Raw genomic sequence first — 20586 nt, 5'->3', positions numbered from 1 at the left:
TTTTGTTTTCCAAGTTTAACATAAAACTATTTGACCAGCAGGTTTCTTTACTTGATGTCATCTTTCAAAGGCACATGCATCTTTTAATGTTTGTATTTCTGTTTTACACGTTAGCTCGTCACACTTTAAACTGGGTCTTCTCATTGTGTTGGTTGCAATCCGTAGACCTTTCGGAAGCACCAATGGTTTGCTTCAATCTTTCATTGTTTTAGTATATTTAACTAATTCCCATTTCAAAGCTTGTTTTCAACTTTGTTATCAACTGATCTTATCTCAGAAGCCTGTATTTCTGTTTGCAGCCTGTCTGCTGAGTAATATTAGAAATCTGTTCATGGTTATCGTGTATTTTTCTGAATCATGGCTATTCCTTCACAATACAACGGTGTGGGCAAAGGTGGATGCTGGCAGTCTACTTTTGGTGTAAACACATAGCCCACATATCCCTTCTTTCAACCTCTTCTTCCACCTCCAAAAAAATCTCAAGCAGAGAAAAGCACCAATTGCAAGAAACATTTTAGTAACTTTTGTTCAAGCAACCAAAATGATCTGTTTTCCTTTGAGAAGTCACTTACTTCCTTGACCAGACTTGAATGTTTTTGACTTTTACACCCACTATTTACACACGCAACAAGATTACATCGCAACGAACAGGACTTCTATCTGATGAACATCAAATTAAATATTAAAATGCTGCTCTCACGCATTCTGTTTACACCAAACAAAAAGACTGGCCAAAACTTAGTAAGTTCAGCTGGGATCTGGTAAGAGATCTCCAACCCATTTCCTCGACCCCAGATGCCACATGACTAGAAATTGAGACAAATACACCGCAATATCAAATGTATTCTGCAACTGTTTGCTTTTTAAAATTTTTTGGCTTAAATGTGATCATTGTATAAAAGCATTGGTAGCTTTTACCTCTATATTCCATGTAGTCCTGCAGGACATCCAGCATTCTTGTCATCTGAGAAAACAGCAGCACTCGATGACCTCTGTAATGATTAAATAAAAATTGCAACTGAATTATATATCCTTTTTATAAGATGTTTTTTCCTCTCCCGTTTTTTTTTCATTCCTTCTCCCTTTACAAGTCTACACTATGTATGCGCCTTTGGTAAGAAAGTGAATCATCTTGGATGTGGTCATCTTACTAATGACAATAAATATACTATGAACCTCCGTTCAGTCCGTAAACGTGACCCCGAGCTTCCGGTCATTTGTCACTTTAATTCCCTGCTCCACGCCCATTCTGACCTCTCTGTCCTTGGCATCCTACACTGTTCCAATAAAGCTCAATGTAAGCTCAAAAAACAGCACCTTGTGGCGGATCGCCACCTAAACGGGCGCAATCCACTTTTCCGTCCGTGGACAATAAATCGGGCACCTTGCCTTTAAGAAGCATGCTGCCTTTAAGGCATGACAAAGGAGCGGGCGTCGCCCTCAGTGTGTACTCAAAAGCGCGGGTGTCGCCCTCAGTCAGTTTTTCGGGTTTAGCAGAGAGAGGGGCTGGGGCAGCCATCTCTCAAGAGAATGTAATAAAAGCCATGTGTTCCTCAGATCGGTTCGGCCTCCATTCGTGTTCCGCGGCAGCCGCAACATTGGTGACCCCGACGCTCAGAACGTATTCCGAGCACTGCAATGGCGGACACGAACGCAGTTTCCGTGAAACTGCCGGAGTTTTGGGAAAACCAGCCCGAAGCCTGGTTCCTCCAAGCTGAGTCCCGATTCCGGCTGCGACACATCACCACAGATGGGACGAAGTATGACTACCTCGTCGCATCACTCGGTAGCTCCACAGTCACGAAGGTCTGGATAGCGCTGCAGAACTCACCAGAGGAGGGCAAGTATGCACATCTTAAGGCCGCGCTCCTTAAAAAATTTACGACCTCGACATACCAGCGAAACTGCCGCCTCCTCGACCTTCCAGGCCTCGGTGACGCCTCACCGTCAGACCTCCTCTCCCACATGCTCTCACTCACCGACGAGAGCCCACCCAGGTCCCTCTTCCGCACGCTGTTCATCCGCCAGCTACCTCCCAGCATCCGCCCAGCGATCGTGGCGTCCGGCCTCACGGACCTAGAAGCCCTGGCCGACGAGGCCGACAAGCTGCTGTCCGCTCACTCCAGCCACGACGTCGCTCCGGACCTGGTAGCCACAGCCTGGGCGCGCCCCTCACCGGCCACAAGGCCCAGCCACGGGGCCTTCGCGCCCCACAAACCCGGGCTACTGTTACTACCACGCACGGTTCGGCGCCAGGGCACAACAGTGCACACCTCCCTGCTCCTTCAAGTCCGCCCCCGTACCAGCCCCCGCGATGGCCGTGGGCCACGCGGGCTACCTGCTGTACGTCACGGATGACAAAACCGGCCGCCGGTTCCTGTGCGACACTGGAGCTCAGCACAGCATCATCCTGGCCTCCGCCCTCGACATCCAAAAGGGCGAACGAGGACAGGCGCTGGCTGCCGCTAACGGCTCGGACATCCGGACGTACGGCACCCGCACAGTCACCCTCGACCTCGCTGGTCGCCGCTACCGATGGGAGTTCATCACTGCCAAGGTACTCTCCCCTCTCATCGGTGCAGACTTCCTGTGCGCCCACGGCCTACTGGTAGACATCCCTCGACACCGCCTTGTGGACATGAACACCATGTCCCCCATCCTGGGTGCCATGGCCCCCCCGTCAACCCGCCGACATGGCGTCACAATGCCACGCCCGGGCCACGGATGACTACTTGGCACTCCTGGCCGAATTCCCGGCCCTCACCAACCCGACCTTCTCCGCGGAGGTCGCCAAACACGGGGTGGAACACTTCATCCCCACCACAGGCCCCCCAGTGTACGCCCACGCCCGCAGGCTGGACCCGGCCAAACTGGAGATCGCGCGGACCGAGTTTGCCACTATGGAACAGCTTGGCATCATCCGCCGCTCCAACAGTCCCTGGGCCTCCCCACTCCACATCGCCCCCAAACCAGGCGGGGGTTGGCGCCCCTACGGGGATTACCGCCGCCTCAACGATGCCACCACCCCTGATCGGTACCCCGTGCCGCACATTCAGGACTTCTCGGCTAGACTGGCCGGCCGCTCAGTCTTTTCCAAAGTCGACCTGGTGCGCGGCTACCACCAAGTCCCCGTCCACCCCGCGGACGTCCCCAAGACGGCTGTAATCACCCCCTTCAGGCTTTTCGAGTTCCTGCGGATGCCCTTCGGCCTCAAAAATGCGGCCCAGGCATTCCAACGGCTCATGGACTCGGTCCTTTGGGACCTGAAGTTCCTGTTCGTCTACCTGGACGACATCCTGGTAGCCAGTTCCTCCAAGCAGGAACACCTCGAACACCTTCGCATCCTGTTCGGGCGCCTCAGCGATGACGGGCTCATCCTCAGCCCAGCCAAGTGCCAGTTCGGCCTGGACAAGATCGACTTCCTCGGCCACCATATCACCCATGCTGGGGCCATTCCCCTGCCCACCAAGGTGCAGGCCGTCCAGCAATTTCCCCGCCCCACCACCATCAAAGGACTCCAGGAGTTCCTCGGGATGGTGAATTTCTACAACCGCTTCATCCCCAAAGCGGCGTCCCTCATGAGGCCCCTGTATGAAGCCCTCCGGGGCAGGAGCGGCAAGATGGCGGTCGAATGGACGGCAGACGTATCAGCCGCCTTCAACTCCACCAAGACCGCGTTCGCCGACGCCACCCTGCTCGCGCACCCACGGTCCAAAGCCAGAGTAGCGCTCACCACGGACGCCTCCGACCACGCGGTCGGCGCCGTGTACGAGCAGTGGGTCGACGGCGCCTGGCAACCACTTGCCTTCTTCAGCCGCCAACTACACCCCCCGGAGGTCAAGTACAGCACCTTCGACCGCAGGCTCCTCGCGCTGTACCTGGCGGTCCGCCATTTTCGGTTTTTGCTGGAGGGCCACCCCTTCACTGCGTTTGTCGACCACAAACCCCTGACATTCGCAATGGCAAAGACAACCGACCCCTGGTCCGCCAGGCAGCAGCGGCAGCTCGCGGCAGTGTCCGAGTTCACCACGGACATCCAACACGTCTCCGGCCGAGACAACGTGGTAGCCGACTGCCTCTCCCGCCCCGCCATCCACGCCGCACACCTGGCAGTCGACTACGCTCAACTCGCAACAGACCAGCTCACGGACCCTGATCTGCTCTCCGCACCTACCAACCTACCAGGGCTACGCCTGGCCGGCGTCGCCTGCGGCCCGACCGCAGTCACGGTCAAGTGCGACATATCCCTATCTCAACCTCGGCCCGTCGTCCCAGCGCCGCCGGGTATTCGAGATTCTCCACAACCTCTCCCACCCCGGCGCCCGCGCATCCATCAAATTGGTAGCCAACCGCTTTGTCTGGCGTGGCCTTCGCAAGGATGTGCGTACTTGGGCCAACTCCTGCCTAGCCTGCCAACGGGCCAAGGTGCAGCAACACACGAAAGCACCCCTCGAGGAGTTCGCCGTCCCTTCACGTAGATTCGACCACATCCACGTGGACATTGTCGGGCCACTGCCGCCGTCGCAAGGCCACACGCACTTGCTGACGATCGTCGACCGCACCACGCGCTGGCCCAAGGCAATTCCACTGACCTCTACCACCACCGCCGACATCGCCAGAGCCTTCGTCAGCACCTGGGTCGCACGGTTCGGCGTCCCCTCCGACATGACATCGGACAGAGGTCCGCAATTTACCTCTGGACCGCCATCGCACGCAATCTCGGGGTGACCATTCACCGCACCACAGCGTACCACCCCCAAGCCAACGGACTGTGTGAGCAGTTCCACAGATCCTTGAAGGCATCTCTTTGAGCCAACCTCCAGGACGGCGCCTGGACCGACCGACTCCCGTGGGTCCTCCTCGGCCTGCGCTCCACGGTTAAAGAAGACCTCCACGCATCGACAGCAGAGCTCGTGTACGGCCAGCCGCTGCGCGTACCCGGCGAGTTCCTGCCCACCGCCACGACACCCCGGTCAGCCGACCAGCAACGCCACGACTTCGCCTCACCGGCGCTACAGTTCGCCCCGGTGCCCATTGCCCGGCACGGCGAATCCACCTCACACGTCCCGCTAAGCCTGCAACAGGCACGGTTCGTTTTCGTCCGGCACGATGCCCACCGCGGACCCCTTCAACCCCCGTACGACGGGCCCTACAAAGTGCTACAGGCTGGGGACAAATTTTTTGACCTACAAGTGGGCGACAGGACTGAAAAAGTGTCGGTTGACCGACTCAAGCCAGCACACTCGGAGCCCGGTGAGCAGGTCCCAGTAGCTCGTCCACCGCCACGCGGCCGACCTGCCCTCAAGCCAGTACACCCGGCTGCTCCACGCCCGGCCGTTCCACGTCCACCGGCGTCCTACAAGAGCCGCTCCGGCCGGCCCATCAGACCGCCGCACCGTCTCGCCCACACCTCCTAAGCGGATTCTGGGGGGAGCTGTGTGGCGGATCGCCACCTAAACGGGCGCAATCCACTTTTCCGTCCGTGGACAATAAATCGGGCACCTTGCCTTTAAGAAGCATGCTGCCTTTAAGGCATGACAAAGGAGCGGGCGTCGCCCTCAGTGTGTACTCAAAAGCGCGGGTGTCGCCCTCAGTCAGTTTTTCAGGTTTAGCAGAGAGAGAGGCTGGGGCAGCCATCTCTCAAGAGAATGTAATAAAAGCCATGTGTTCCTCAGATCGGTTCGGCCTCCATTCGTGTTCCGCGGCAGCCGCAACAACCTCATCTTTCTATTAGGCACTTTACAGCCTTCCGGACTCACCATTGAGTTCAGCAATTTCAGATCATAACCTCTGCCCCCATTTTTTCGGATGGCAGCTGTTGAGGATTCTCCTATTCCCATTTACACCTCTTCTAGACCCATCATTTGTTTCTTTACTTCTCCTATTACCATTTCCTTTTACCTTGCACCATCATCCCTTTTGTTATTTAATTTCTCCTGCCTTCCACCCTATTACAGACCTTCCCTTTTGTTCTTTCCTCCCCTCCCCCCGCCTCTGCACTTATATCTCTAACTTTTTCCAGTTCTGATGAAAGGTCATCAACCTGAAACACTGGCCCGGAATTTGCTGTGGTTAATAATGGCGAACTAACAGTGTTCGCCATTATTAGCCCTCTGAAGCTGACCGCAACTTCAGGATGTAGCACATGCGCGATTAAACGCGTAAATCCTGAAATTGCAGTCAGTCACTCGTTGCTCCAATACTGGCTGCGCTTGCCAGCAACGCCCAGATTGGTTAAAACTAGGAGATTGAATTTTATGAGGCAAAAACTCAATTCGTACCAACCAGACCACAACCATTGCATGCTAATGCAACATAGATTACAAATCATTCTGGCAGATTACCAAATTCTTTAAATATTGCAAATCCAGTGAACTGGTTAAATCAGTCCAGAAAGCTGGCTAGAAAAGTACTGATTTCACCAGTCCAAAGATCACCTCTCAGTCATAAAAATATGCATGAATATATGACTTAGAAGACAGCTATGCTATACGTTTTGCATCAGTGCAAAGTGGTTATGGCTTTGCTCAATAATGAAATAATTGATCTTAGATATTCGCACTTCAGCAAGAATTTGAGATCACCTTAAAGAGGTAATCTAATACTGTTCCATTCTTCCTATCTAGAGCCAGCATTTTTTAAATTAATTCACGGGATCTGGGCGCCACTGGCAAGGTCAGCATTTATTGCCCATCCCTAATTGCCCTTGAGATCTAGTGGCTCTGCATCTCTTTAAGCAGACACTGATATAAAACCTGATTCGCTACCAAAAAATAATTAATTTTGACTCAATACACAGCAACCAGAGTAAAATAATCTCAGTGCAAGGAATGCACTGATATTATGATTTCACATTAGAATCTAATAATCAGACCTGGGTTGCAGAAATGTCAGTAATTTGTCCACTAAGTGAAGTTTACCACTCGCTTCCACAAGATGCTCTCCAATCTGGAATGGTTCTGGTTCCACGCCTAAAAAAAAATGCAAGAGCAGCCAAGTGAAGGACTGAGAATTCAAACTTGTCATTATTTTCATTTGTTCTTTCAGAACTGAAAGCAACAGGTATAGGAAAATAGATTTCAATTGTTTTTCAAAATGTTTGTGAATTCCTTAGTTTTCTATATCGTTGCTTTACAACATTCAGCATGAGAAGTAAACATTTTTCCCACAGGCAGAAAGTACATGTATTTTGAAAATTATGAAGTATACTCAATTTACTAAAGGATAAAACTATCCTATATTGTTCAGCTCAATATATCTCAAGCTTATAGTTTTATAGCACTATTCTAAGAGGAGCAGAGGTTTTCTGGTGTCCCAGCCAACACTCCTTCAACAATCTACACCATCAATAATAGATTAGCTAATTATTCACCTCATGTTCTATCTGTGTGACCTTAGCGGTGTGCAAATTAGCTGCTGCATTTTCTTACATAACAACCTTCTAAAGTAATTATTCAGTTGTGAATCGCTTTTGGGCAGTTCAGTCTTTCTTTGCCACACCAGCTTAGCCCACTCTGAGCAAGACTATCAATTTACAGTTAGCCTTACCCATTAAAAATTACCCCAAATCATTTCATCCGGAACCCTTATAGAGTCATAACAGCACAGAAGGAGGCCATTCGGCCCATTGAGACCACGCCGGCTCTCTATAGAACAATCCAGTCAGTCCCATTCCCCCGCTCTATCCCCAAAGCCCTGCAAGTTTATTTCCCTCAAGTGCCTATCCAGTCTCCCCTTGAAAACACTGAGTGTCTCCGCCTCCATCACTTCCTTCGGCAGCGAGTTCCAGGTCATCACCGCTCGCTGCGTAAAATAGTTTTTCCTCACATCCCCCCTGCATCTCTTGCCCAAAACCTTAAATCTGTGTCCCCTAGTCCATGTACCATCAACTAGTGCGAACAGCCTTTCCCCGTCTAGCCTATTCAAACTCGTATAATCTTATAGCTTGGATTTTCCACCAGTACCTGGGCTGAATTTAAATCTAGGTCCCAGAGGTGAAAAAGCAGAGTACCAAATGGCTCTTTCAAATATTCTTAAGAATGACTGCTCCACTTACCATCAAAAAGATAAGGATGATTAACACATTTTCTCAGTTGGATTAAGATATTCATCAATCGAGCTTTCTTGCCCATTTCATTCTCAAATGCATCTGAAATGAAGATTACATTTTTAATAATACAAGCTAACAACCAAAAACCATGTGGTACAATAACTTCCTTCCACATTATAATTCTATATGAAATACATTTAACTGCTAATATTTCATTGTTATGAGAGCATCAAAATATAACAAGTGATTGTGGGTTCGTGGAATATTCAAAATGAATCCCTTGTGAACCTGGACAATATTATTCTGTGGATTATTTTGCATTTTCTACTCCTCTATGTTGACTAAATACTTAAAACTTTTCAGCACTATTCGTGCCTGTGGTGGGATGCAGCAATTACATAGGATATACTGCATAGAAACAGGCCATTCGGCCCAACCAGTCTATGGCTGCGTTTATGCTCCACTTGAGCATCCTCCCATTTTTCTTCATCTAAATCTATCAGCATAACCCTCTATTCCCTTCTCCCTCATATGCTTGTCTAGCCTCTCCTTAAATGTATCTATACTATTCGCTTCAACCACTCCCTGTGGTAGCGAGTTCCACATTCTCACCACTCTCTAGGTAAAGAAGTTCCTTCTGAATTCCCTATTGGATATCTTGGTGACTATCTTATATTGATGGCCTCTAGTTTTGCTCTTCCCTACAAGTAGAAACACTCTCTCTTTATCTACTCTATCAAAACCTTTCATGATTTTAAAGACCTCTATTAGGTCACCCCTCAGCCTTCTCTTTTCAAGAGACATGAGACCCAGCCTGTTCATCCTTTCCTGATAGGTATACCCTCGCATTGCTGGTACCAACAATTCACAAAGTACAAAATATAGCCGTGATCGAGAACTTTATTTTATAAAATACTTGCTACAGTGTTGTAAATGTCACTGAATCTGCAGGGATAGGTTGAGTGCAGCTGCTCTGTTTGTACAGCTCCATTATAGGGGAAAGGTGGCGCTGTCACCACCAGCGGTGAACGTTGGACTTCCGGAATCGGGTAAGGTGTTTAAATTGCCATCCTGCAGTCTGTCCCCCGGAAGAAAATAATTAATAATGTTATCCACGGCCGGACAAAAAAAAACCTTGTGTTTTTATTGACTCTTCCGACAGATTCCCGGTGTAGATTGGGCGACCTGCGGTCACAGTCCAATCACTTGTACCTCGGGCCGTCACTTGTTTGAAGTGCTGCTGCGGGGGGAACCCGACGGCCTAAAGTACAAATTAATGAGCGTTTAACAGCCCCAAGCCGCATTTATAAATTATACCGCACCCGCCTGGTTCCTGGCCCCTGGCCCAGAAACACTTTTGGGAGGTGTTGGCGTCACTTGGGCTTTGAGCCACTCTCACTGCACAGGACAGTGCCACAACAGCCAAAGGCCACGTTCTCCTTCACCCCCTCCCTCAATTGTGGCATTCCATGCCCGTTTCACAATGTTCCTACACCCCAAGATCGCTAATATAACATAGCCTAATTGCATGTTAATTCATTCATTTTTTACCCAATCTTGTTCCCAGAGCTGGATGATCTCCACCCATACCCCACAACTGTGCCCCCTTCCAATCCTGCCATACCTTGAAACCTGTGCTGACCCACATCAGTTTGGACCCCTCTCCTATTCTCTGACACTTCCCTATTTCTTCAAGACCTAGCACACCCTTTCCCACTGTTCCCAAATGCCAAACCCACCTCCCATTATTGTACCTGGGACTGCCCTACCATTATTGTATCCTGGGATTCCCACTTCCCACATGCAATACTCAATGCCCCTCCCTCCAGCACACCCATGCCAAACCATCCCCAGTACTGATCTTATTGAATGGCGGAGCAGGCTCGAGGGGCCGATTGGCCTACACCTGCTCCTATTTCTTATGTTATGTACTCCTACACCCTGGAACTAACTCCAGTACTTCTAAATCCCACAACAACTTCCACACATTTAACATAGAAAAACCTCCCAACCTGCTTTACTGAGGCATAACTTTAAAAAATCACAACTACTACTCCCAAACGATGGGACACCTCTCCCATTGTTCACATATCCTATGACCTATATCCTCCCATGCCCCAAACATACCTTTTCCACTTCTCCCAAAACTATAATTCTTGCACACACAAAAACTCATACTCTGGACTCCCATCCCCAGTGTTATATAGGAAATAAAACATTCTTCCATAACTTTTCCCTCCCTATACTATTAACTGCTCTAACTCTCTTCATGTTCGTACCTCATTTTGCCAAATTATGTTACTCATTATTACCAAACTCACTGCAATCTCAAACTTTCCTGTTCCTTCATCACCTAACTTTTCACCACTCCCACTTTATAACTCACTCACCACCTTCTTTCCTGCTGATCACCACTAATCTCTCTGCAGCCCTATTCTTTTGTCCTTTTTAGCATCTTTTATTTTATTAACCCCTACTATCCCAGCCTTCCTCTTCTGCCTGTTACACATCCAATAACAAACTCCAACACAACTCCATCCCCTCAAAGTAAATGTTCCTACTTCATAACACATCCACTGTCAAGCGCGTAACAGAAACCCAACTTTCCCCAGCACAAACTGATATTCACACAAATATAAAATTCTATATATTTTTGTATCATATCCATACACAAACTACTCCTTACAATTTATACTGAGCTTATACATTATTTACAAATATATATGCTATATACAAAGTATATATATATATATACACACATAGTATATTAAAATGTATTTCTATGTAATATACAATTTCACAAATATTGTAACTCTTATTTCCTTTATTCATAAACTTTTACAATTCTATACAAACTTTCCAATGTAAAATATCCTCTTACTCAATTTTATATTATTCATTTAATTTCAACTTCTATGCAATTCTCTCTACCGTTTCTCCATTTTACATTTTTTAATGTTTAACCAATATTTAATGAAAACACACAAAAATATACCACTACAATACTGTAATACTTTCTCCACTACAGCATTTGAACCTCTTCTTATCAAGCACATCTATCAATTTTCTGTGAGCAACGCCACCACAGGTCGAACAAACTATATATTTACATTTAGATATTATGTAATTTTGCAATTAAAGGCCCTCAGGAATTTCTTTTTCTTTTTCTCTGTGAGCAATGCTACAGGAGATCAAACCTATGCTCTTACTACTACAGTGATAAATGGTTTTGTTAAGTGTCAGCTTTGCTTAGTTGCAAGCCCTCCCTGAGTCAGAAGATTGTGGGATCACGCTGGGACTTGAGCACATAATCTAGACTTCGGTGGAATACTGGGAGAGTGTTGCACTGTCAGAGGTGATCTTGTTGGATAATATATTAAACTGAATCCTCATCTGCCTGTTCAGATGATTGTTCGAGATCCCGTGGCACTATTGAAAGAGCAGCGACTTCTTCCAGTGGCCTAACATTTATTCCTCAACTAACACCACTTAAATCAGATTAACTGGTCATTCAAAATAAAAACAGAAAATACTGAAAATACTCAGCACGTAAAACAGCATATGTAGCAAGAGAAACAAAGTCAAACCTTTCAGGTCGATGACCTTTCATCAGAACTGGAAAAGGTTAGAGATGGAACAGGTTTTAAGCAAGTATAGAGGCGAGGCGAGGCGGGCGGGGGGGGGGGGAGGGGAAGAACAAAAGGGAAGGTCTGTGATATGGTGGAAGGCAGGAGAGATTAAATGACAAAAGGGGTGATGGTGCAAGGCAAAAGGGGACGGTGATGGGACAAGTAAAGAAACAAGAGATGGGTCCAGAGGGGGTGTTCATGGCAATAGCAGAATCGTTACCAATAACTGCTGTCTGAAAAAAATGGGAGCAGTGGTTATGAACTGAGATTGTTGAACTCAATGTTGAGTCCGGAAGGCTGTAAAGTGCCTAATCAAGATGAGGTGCTGTTCCTCGAGCTTCATTCGTTGCTGTTTGTAGGACCTAGTGTGTAAAATGGTTGCTGCATTTACCCACATAACAACTGCACAATTTAATTAATGGTATGCAAATGTTTTAGGATATTTCTGAAAGATGTGATAAGGCACAATATATGTGCATATTTTTTTTATTGATCTATAACAGTTATATTATACTGAATTATTGAACTTTAAATTACAAGTTTTTTGTATATAGACCAGTTTTGTTTTGGAATACTATTAATACTGCTATTTTTTTCTTACAAATATAATCATCTTTGATATGTATGTCCCATGAAAAACTCTGCAACAAAAGTTAATATTAAGCATTGGAGGAAAGACTGGAGTTTGTCCACCAGATGTTAGACTTCCAAGATTCAATTTAAAACATTGGACACAAATGCACTTAAAATGTTATATGACTTGAGTTCAGACCCAAGATGTACTTGTGGCACCTTTGAACAGACATCTTGCTACATAATAACTGAATGCCCTATTTTCCAACCAAGTATGGCATGGAAAAACTATATAATGCAAATAAAGTAGCTATTAGATGCTTTTAAAATGTATATACAGATTTTTAGGGACTTTTCTTTTGTGAGACCTAGTCAAATCTTATTATTAATATTGCTCATGGCAGTATTTTGTATGAAGACAATAGACTACTATGCCTTCATCTGCAATTGTTTAATTTGTTTCTTAGATCAGACTAAACAGCCATCCGTTCTCATGATATTGGTACACCTAAAAGGAGTGAAAGTGGTCACAAAACAATATTTAAAACTGACTGGAACATTCTTTACAGCAGCATTCCTGATAATATCATCATGACTACAGAAATGACGGTGCCATTTCATCAAGCTTTGCCTAAAGTTGTAAGTGTTGCACAAAACCTAAAACATTGAAAAGTTTAGTAATGCATGATTTTAGGTCCGAGACTCAACCTCTCAATTGCAGCTCAGAATAGTTCATTAGCAGTAGTTTTTACAGTGGTCAGCCACACGTTTTTTTTTAAAGTTTAGGGCAGTGGAGTGTTTAGAAGCTATTAACATTTTAAATATTGTATCGTGTAGCTAAGATTATGGTTTTGCTGATACTGGGCAATGACCCCACCTCTCACGTTCATAAAGATTTGCAACATGTTTGTACAGCTCTTGGTGGTGGTGCACTTACCTGCCCTGTTGGCTACTACAGTAATACTAAATATATGTGTGTCAAAAACTATGCTATGGTAATATTAAACAACAATTATTTGATTTAGATTGTCCAGAGGCAGGACTTGATTACTTTACTCCACTTCTGATTGAACTCTCCATCGACTAAAGTGCATTTTACTTTTATAAATTATCATGCGTGTGTATTTATGCTACACCATAAAAATTTAGTACTCTCTCATCCCTTTGTTCCAAACCTGGACTCATCCACTTTTGTACCTGCAGATCTCGGGTACATGGACTGTCCCTACAACACATGTATGGTGATTTACTTGGTTGTCAGAGTCTTCCTCTCTTTCCTTGAATGTTCTCTCTCTCCAGTCACTCTCGGGGCTCGCTTGTTCAAAGGTTTTCACCGTAATCTAAGCTGCTTTCATGCAGCATTGGGCTTGTTTGCAGCTTATGCACCCTGCCATACTCTTACCGAGTCCCTCTACAATTAGGCCACCCTCCTCTGCTACTTTCATACTCTTACGCTCCCACACTCAGCCCCCTCACCATGTCTGTAAGTGGATCTTGTTGTGTATGTACCTTTAAGAGAATAACTGGTCTCAGACTGCAGTACCGGCAGTGACCACCCCTGTATAAAAGGCGCTAGAGAGCCTCTGTTTGTTAGTTTCGCTATTGACTTCCACTAGTAAAGACTTGTTTGTTTTCACTCCTGCTGGTCCGTGTCTCAATCATTCACGGACTTAACACTGGCGACGAGTAAGAAACAAACTTACCTGCAACTCGGCAGCACCTCAGACGACGTTGTTGAAGGTCGGAGCCAGAAGAAAAAAAAAAGAGTCCAAAGAAACTCGGGAAACGGGCGTCGACCATCAATCATCGGTTTGAAAACTTGCAGGAGAGACTGTCCAGAGCCAGGCTGGGTTCCTTGGTCTGTGGTTTCCCAGCTAATCGGGCTGGTGGCAGGTAGTGCTCTGATCCTTCCTGGGCTGCGGCGGGCTGAAGTTCGATCGGGTGGCTTTTCAACGGGGCCGGGCAGCGAGTCGGGAAGCAAAGAGAGAGAGAGGGTGGAGCACACAGGGCGCGGCCGGTGCTTCGAAGCCGGGCAGCGTTCGGACCTAAGAAGAGGGAGGGAAGTGTCCCAGAGGGTCCGCTCCACGACGGGAAAATAATAAAAGAAAAAGAATCAATATTTAACGCGCAAGAAACCGTGGAAAGCAGCGCTAACAACAGCGGGGAAGAAGGCAAAGCGCGGGAGGCGCCATTTTGTTAAATCGGGGAAGAAGGCAAAGCGCGGGAGGCGCCATTTTAGATTTGCAAGATGCCGAAGACTGGCTGTATCACTGCTTTTGATAATACATTAGAGGACTGGACCACGTATGTGGAAAGAGTCGAGGTATATTTCGAGGCAAACGAAATAGCGGAGGGGAAAAAGGCATCGATATTGCTAAACTTAATGGGCGCTAGAACGTACGGCCTATTGCGGGACCTGATTACTCCAGCCAAACCGAAGGCGAAGAGTTTTAACGAAATTGTTGCTGTCCTACAGGAACACCCAAACCCTGCACCGCTGTTGATAGCAGAAAGATTTAAATTCCACAGGAGAACTCAGCACAAAGATGAGAGCAATGCTGAGTATCTTACGGAACTACGCAAGCTATCAAAGCACTGCCAGTTTGGAGCAGGACTGGCAGATACCCTACGGGACAAATTTGTCTGTGGACTCGAGTGAAGGAACAGAGAAGAAGTTACTCTCAGAAAAAGAGCTGACGCTAGATAAGGCTTTCAGCGTGGCAGTATCGTATGAAGCAGCAGCCAGGGGAGCTGCAGAAATTCAACAAAAACCACAGGAATACGGCACCCACGAAATGACACGGGGATTTGCAAAATGTTATCGCTGCGGCAGAACTAACCATGACCAGAAGGACTGCTGGTCCAAAGACAAAATATGCAGACAATGCGGGAAGATTGGACACATTGCACGAGTTTGCAGGTCTGGGAATAAGACCAGCGACAACAAAAAGGCTACTAAGGAACCGTACAAGAAAGTACAAAAGATGATGGACAGTAGTTCCGAAGACCAGATGAGCGATAGTGAATCCGGAAACAGGAGACTAAGCTGTCTCAAACTTCACAATGTAATCGCAAAAGAGGATCACCGAACCATTTGGGTCACCCTCACGATAGCAGGGTCCCAAGTTAAAATGGAATTGGATACAGGATCAGCGCTAACCGTCATGAATCGACGAGACTACGAGCGGCTATTTTCACACATACCCTTGAGAGAGACATCCATCGTCTTGACGACGTATACGGGGCAAAAAGTATACCCCAGAGGAAAAATAAGGGTGCCTGTCGAATACAACGGCAAGAAAATACGGAAATTGTATCTCTACATACTGCCAAATGGTGGACCACCGTTATTGGGACGGGAATGGATCAGGAAGATAAACTTAGATTGGCATTCCATTCATGCAATGACGGTGGATGGTAAAAAATATGAAGATGTCACTCCTGGACTATTGTCAACAATCTTAGCTAACGCCAAAGAGGTATTTCAACAAGAACTGGGCACGCTTAAAGGCGTAACCGCCTCGATAAAAATAGAAGAGAATGCAGTTCCCAAGTTTTTCAAAGCAAGACCGGTACCATATGCAATTCGCCCAGCCGTCGAGGGAGAGCTGGAGAATCTGGAGAAGGCGGGCGTGTTGTCTAAGGTCGACTGGAGCAAGTGGGCGACACCCATCGTTCCTGTCATGAAGAAAACGTTAACCAATAAGTCCGGAGAGCCAAGGAAGATTCGCATCTGTGGGGATTTCAAGGTGACGGTGAACCCTGTCCTTCACACAGTACAATATCCTCTTCCAAGGATAGAAGACATCTTCGCCTCACTGTCTGGAGGGAAGCGTTTTACAAAAATTGACCTAGCACAAGCATATTTGCAGATGGAGGTTGACGAGTCCTCTAGGAAGTATCTCACGATAAACACTCACAAAGGTCTTTACCAGTATCATCGATTGGTATTCGGAGTAGCATCGGCTCCGGCGATATGGCAAAGAGCGATGGAACAAGTCCTGCAAGGGATTCCGGGGACTCAGTGTTACTTGGACGACATCCTTGTGACAGGTGAAGATGACAGTGAACATCTTAACAACCTAGAACAGGTGCTTACTAGACTACGGGAACATGGGCTGCGAGCCAACCGCCCCAAGTTCGAATTTTTTAAGAAACAGATATCGTATTGTGGCCACGTGATTGATGAAGAGGGGTTACATAAGTCCCCTGACAAAATTGAAGCGGTTGTTAAGGCCCCAGCGCCTGAAAATGTGTCGCAACTGAGGTCATTCCTCGGATTGGTGAATTACTATCATAAGTTTTTGCTGAATTTGTCGACAATTCTGCACCCACTGAACGCCCTGCTACGAACGGGGGTAGCATGGAAATGGAACGATGATTGTAAGCGTGCTTTTCAGAAGAGTAAGGACTTAATCACTTCAAGGGAAGTATTGGCTCACTACAACCCAGCACTGCCAATCAGGCTGGCGTGTGATGCGTCTCCCTACGGCATTGGGGCGGTACTGTCACATAAATTCCATGATGGTTTAGAGAGGCCAATAGCTTTTGCGTCACGCTCGTTAACTTCTGCCGAGCGTAACTACGCCCAGATTGACAGAGAGGCCCTCAGCCTAGTGTGGGGGGTGAAGAAGTTCAATCACTATCTGCACGGTCAAAAATTTACCCTACTAACCGATCATCAACCTCTTGTCTCCATTTTCAACCCTCAGAAGGGCGTACCGATAATGACGGCACAACGGCTGCAGAGATGGTCCCTTTTCCTAGGGGCACACCAATATGACATCGAGTACAAAGGAACTAAACAGCATGGAAATGCTGATGGATTGTCACGCCTACCGTTGCCGACGGTGGAAGAAGAAGACCTTGCAGTGGATCCAATGGAGTTATTCCACTCGACCATAGTCGAATGTCTCCCTGTGACGAATGCAAACATAGAAAAGGAAACACGGAATGACCCAACACTATCACGGGTCTATGATTTAACGGTGAAGGGATGGCCAGCACATGGCGAACCACTGCTGCCAGCATTCTCGCCGAGAACAGCTGTCAGTGTGCAGAGGAACCTTGATGTGTGGATCCAGAGTAGTAATTCCACCTAAGTTGACGGATAGAGTGCTCAATGAGCTTCATGAGGGTCATCTGGGTGGGGTAAAAATGAAGAACTTAGCCAGAGCGTTTGTGTGGTGGCCGGGAATCGATAGAGAAATCGAAGAGATGACCAAGAGCTGTGCAGGATGCCAAAAGGTCCAAAACGCCCCACCACAAGCTCCTCTGCATCCATGGGAGTGGCCCTCATCTCCATGGCAAAGGGTGCACATTGATTTTGCTGGTCCCTTCATGGACTCGATGTTTTTAATTGCGGTGGATGCACAAAGTGGCCAGAGGTAATAAAAATGTCCTCAACCACCACGGAAAAAACTATCACAGTTTTGCGAACCATATTCGCCAGGAATGGGCTGCCTGAACAGATTTGCTCGGACAATGGACCACAGTTTGTGTCTGAAGAGTTCCGGAGGTTCTTAAAGAACAATGGCGTTAAGCATTACACATCTGCCCCATATCATCCAGCCACTAATGGATTGGCCGAGAGGTTTGTCCAAACATTCAAGAAGGCTATCAAGGCAATGTGTAATGAAGATATACCCCTACAACACAAGGTGGACAACTTCTTGTTTGCCTACCGGAATGCGACACGTGCGGTTACCAACCAAACCCCAGCCATGATGTTCTTCAATCGAAGACTACGATGCCGCTTGGATTTGGTTAAGCCAAACGTCCGAAGAGATGTGGAGAACAGGCAGTTTCAGAATATGAATGAAAGGCCGACCAGGAGTTTTAAGATAGGTCAACCAGTTTTGGCCCGGGACTACCGCACTGAGAAATGGCAGCCAGGAACGATTTGTACACGGCAAGGACCTCTCATGTATACCGTGGACGTTGGAGAGAGCATTGTAAGACGCCATGCTGACCAGATTCTAGAATCACTGGAAAACGTCAACTCCACACCACGATCTGATACACCTGGCAATGAAATCGACGTACCAATTGCAGCTACCGCAGAATCGGTGATATTGGAAGCAGATGAACCAAACAAAGACATTGATCCCGACGCAACATTGCCCGAAGAACCTGATACCCCAAAGAGGCGTTATCCAGACAGAATCAGGAAGTCTCCTCAAAGACTGAACTTATAATTGCTTAAACTTAACCAATGTATCTAGCAACCGTAATTGTGATTGTAATTAGTTATCATTTAGTTGTTAAATGAATGTTATGTACTGTTTATCTAAAAGGGGAGGAATTGTTGTGTATGTACCTTTAAGAGAATAACTGGTCTCAGACTGCAGTACCGGCAGTGACCACCCCTGTATAAAAGGCGCTAGAGAGCCTCTGTTTGTTAGTTTCGCTATTGACTTCCACCAGTAAAGACTTGTTTGTTTTCACTCCTGCTGGTCCGTGTCTCAATCATTCATGGACTTAACAGATCTCAAATGCTAGCAAGTGGATCTCAAATGTCTCGCCTCAGACTCACCTTTTGCTCTTGCTCTCCAGCCCTCAGCTTCATCCCCTACACTCCCTCTTGTATTCCCTTGTTTACCAAGCCTTATGCTCTCCTGTTGGTTACTCCTCCTGCTTCTTTTCACAGTTTTTGTTCCTTTGCTTATATTTCCCACATTTACTGCGTTTCTCCTTCTTACTTAGCCTCTCTGCATGCTGTTCCTCGCTCACTTTTTTTGCACCCTCAAGATGTACACTCTTGCCGTCGTTCTCCACCCCTGCCCATATCCTGTTCAATTGATTGGGCTGCAGTGACTGTCCGTCAGTCTGCCTTTACTCACTGCTCAGGGCAAGTCATTACACTGTCACAACAGAGTCTTTGACTATTTGGGTCAAGGTTTGGGCTCTTCTGCTGCTGTCTTTTTGTTTTCTTTTACTTTTCTGTGCGGCTAACTGCTGAAGCTGAGCAGGGAGGCCAAGTACATAGATGAAGCTGAACCGGGTAGACCAATGGTTTATTATCCTACGGATAAGTATAGAACTGTAATTACAAATCAAATCTAATTTTAAAAAAGTGAAATGGGGCTGAGATGCCCTACACTCTGCTTAAAATTCTAATGTTCCTTGTCCTTTTTTTAAAAAAACAAATCATGTTGGCCCCTGTAACAAATGCAGCTGTCTACAGCTGAAGTTTCCAACTGATTACCTGACTCATTTTTCATTCAAAAGAAAATTAAATCTGTTGCAATAATATGGTTGTTGACAGTCCACTTCTAAATGAGACAAATTAAACATAGTAGGTTTACTTTCAACATATGGAATAATTATGGAAATGAAAAACATTAACCAGAAACTAGATCGTACAAATTATGAAGGTTAATTAACAACTAGATCACATCTGAAATATGGCACTTGTTTGTTCATAGATCAGTAATGTGTACTGACAATAGAGAAAACCCAATAAGCCTTATTAATGTTTTAGTATTCATTCTGGCAGGGGTCGGAGGTTGGAAAGCATATTTAGAATCCATATTTATATAATACATTTTTCATGTCTATTCCTTTTTTTTGTTGCTGGTGCCCTTGGAACTGTATCCAAGCAGGGCACAATTCCATAAACCTTCAAGTTCCTACAAAATAAGAGCAAAAAGTGGAGGACATCAGTTGCTTTAAATATTGATGAGAAGCAACTAATGACTGTTTGACGGTTGTTATAAATCTCATCATTCATCAAGAAACTACACGTGAAATAACGCTGGACGGCCAGCTGGTGGCGCCGTCCAAGGAGTATAAATACTCGGGCGTCGGCCCCAGCTTTCCAGGGACATTTTGTAAGACAAGGAACTAGTGAAGTACAACTAGACTTTCATGTTCTGAAACAAGTTGATTAAAGCCTTGCTTTATGCTCAAACCAAGTGCGTAGTGAGTTTTATTACGTCAACGGTGATTTCATATTTATTGAATGAGCATTTTAAATGTACATTGTTTAATGTTGAGCTATGCTAGAACGGGACTTGTTTCATGGTTTGTAAGTGCAGCAAACATTGCAAAAAAAGTACTAACGTTCTGTTTTTCCCCTTTAGGAACTCCATGCTCATCTCAACGCCTCCATCAGCAGTACTACAATGGAGAAGCTGATACTGCAGAAACCACACCTCAACATTCAGCATAACATGACCATGATCAGAAAAGGCCAAAAAAGGACCTTAGAAGAGTGTGTATCTCTAACAGTGAGCTAAAGATCATAATGAGTTTTAACAGCATAAGCTAATTTAGTTACAGAATGATGTGCCTTCAATAACCACAAAACTAGAAGTTACAGGCTTAAACAAG

General features: G+C 46.4%; 2 protein-coding genes across 4 annotated transcripts in view; one reads left to right on the top strand and one right to left on the bottom strand.

Annotated features, from left to right (window-relative positions):
• The window catches only part of chd1l (chromodomain helicase DNA binding protein 1-like), a 156090-nt gene that overhangs the window by 78617 nt on the left and 56887 nt on the right, over positions 1-20586 (bottom strand). Inside the window, exons 9-11 of the mRNA XM_086007017.1 lie at positions 8057-8149; positions 6875-6971; positions 919-992 (exon numbers count right to left, since the gene is read on the bottom strand). Coding sequence (XP_085863143.1) covers positions 919-992; positions 6875-6971; positions 8057-8149 — 264 coding nt within the window. The remainder of the gene's footprint in view (positions 1-918; positions 993-6874; positions 6972-8056; positions 8150-20586) is intronic.
• The window catches only part of mapda (N6-Methyl-AMP deaminase), a 29624-nt gene continuing 18055 nt past the window's right edge, over positions 9018-20586 (top strand). The window contains exons 1-3 of one of the 3 annotated variants that reach the window (XM_086007018.1): positions 9018-9099; positions 12720-12891; positions 20337-20467. In XM_086007018.1, coding sequence (XP_085863144.1) covers positions 12844-12891; positions 20337-20467 — 179 coding nt within the window. In that variant the 5' untranslated portion in view covers positions 9018-9099; positions 12720-12843. Of the gene's footprint in view, positions 9100-12719; positions 12892-20336; positions 20484-20586 lie in introns of those variants that run through there. The other 2 variants (XM_086007019.1, XM_086007020.1) reach the window with 2 other exon arrangements.

The sequence above is a fragment of the Somniosus microcephalus genome, chromosome 14 (assembly GCF_052327205.1).
Source record: "Somniosus microcephalus isolate GS21.2 chromosome 14, FLI_Smic_1.0, whole genome shotgun sequence".
In the NCBI taxonomy this organism is placed as follows: Eukaryota; Metazoa; Chordata; class Chondrichthyes; order Squaliformes; family Somniosidae; genus Somniosus; species Somniosus microcephalus.
This window is presented reverse-complemented; position numbering and strand designations above follow the sequence as displayed.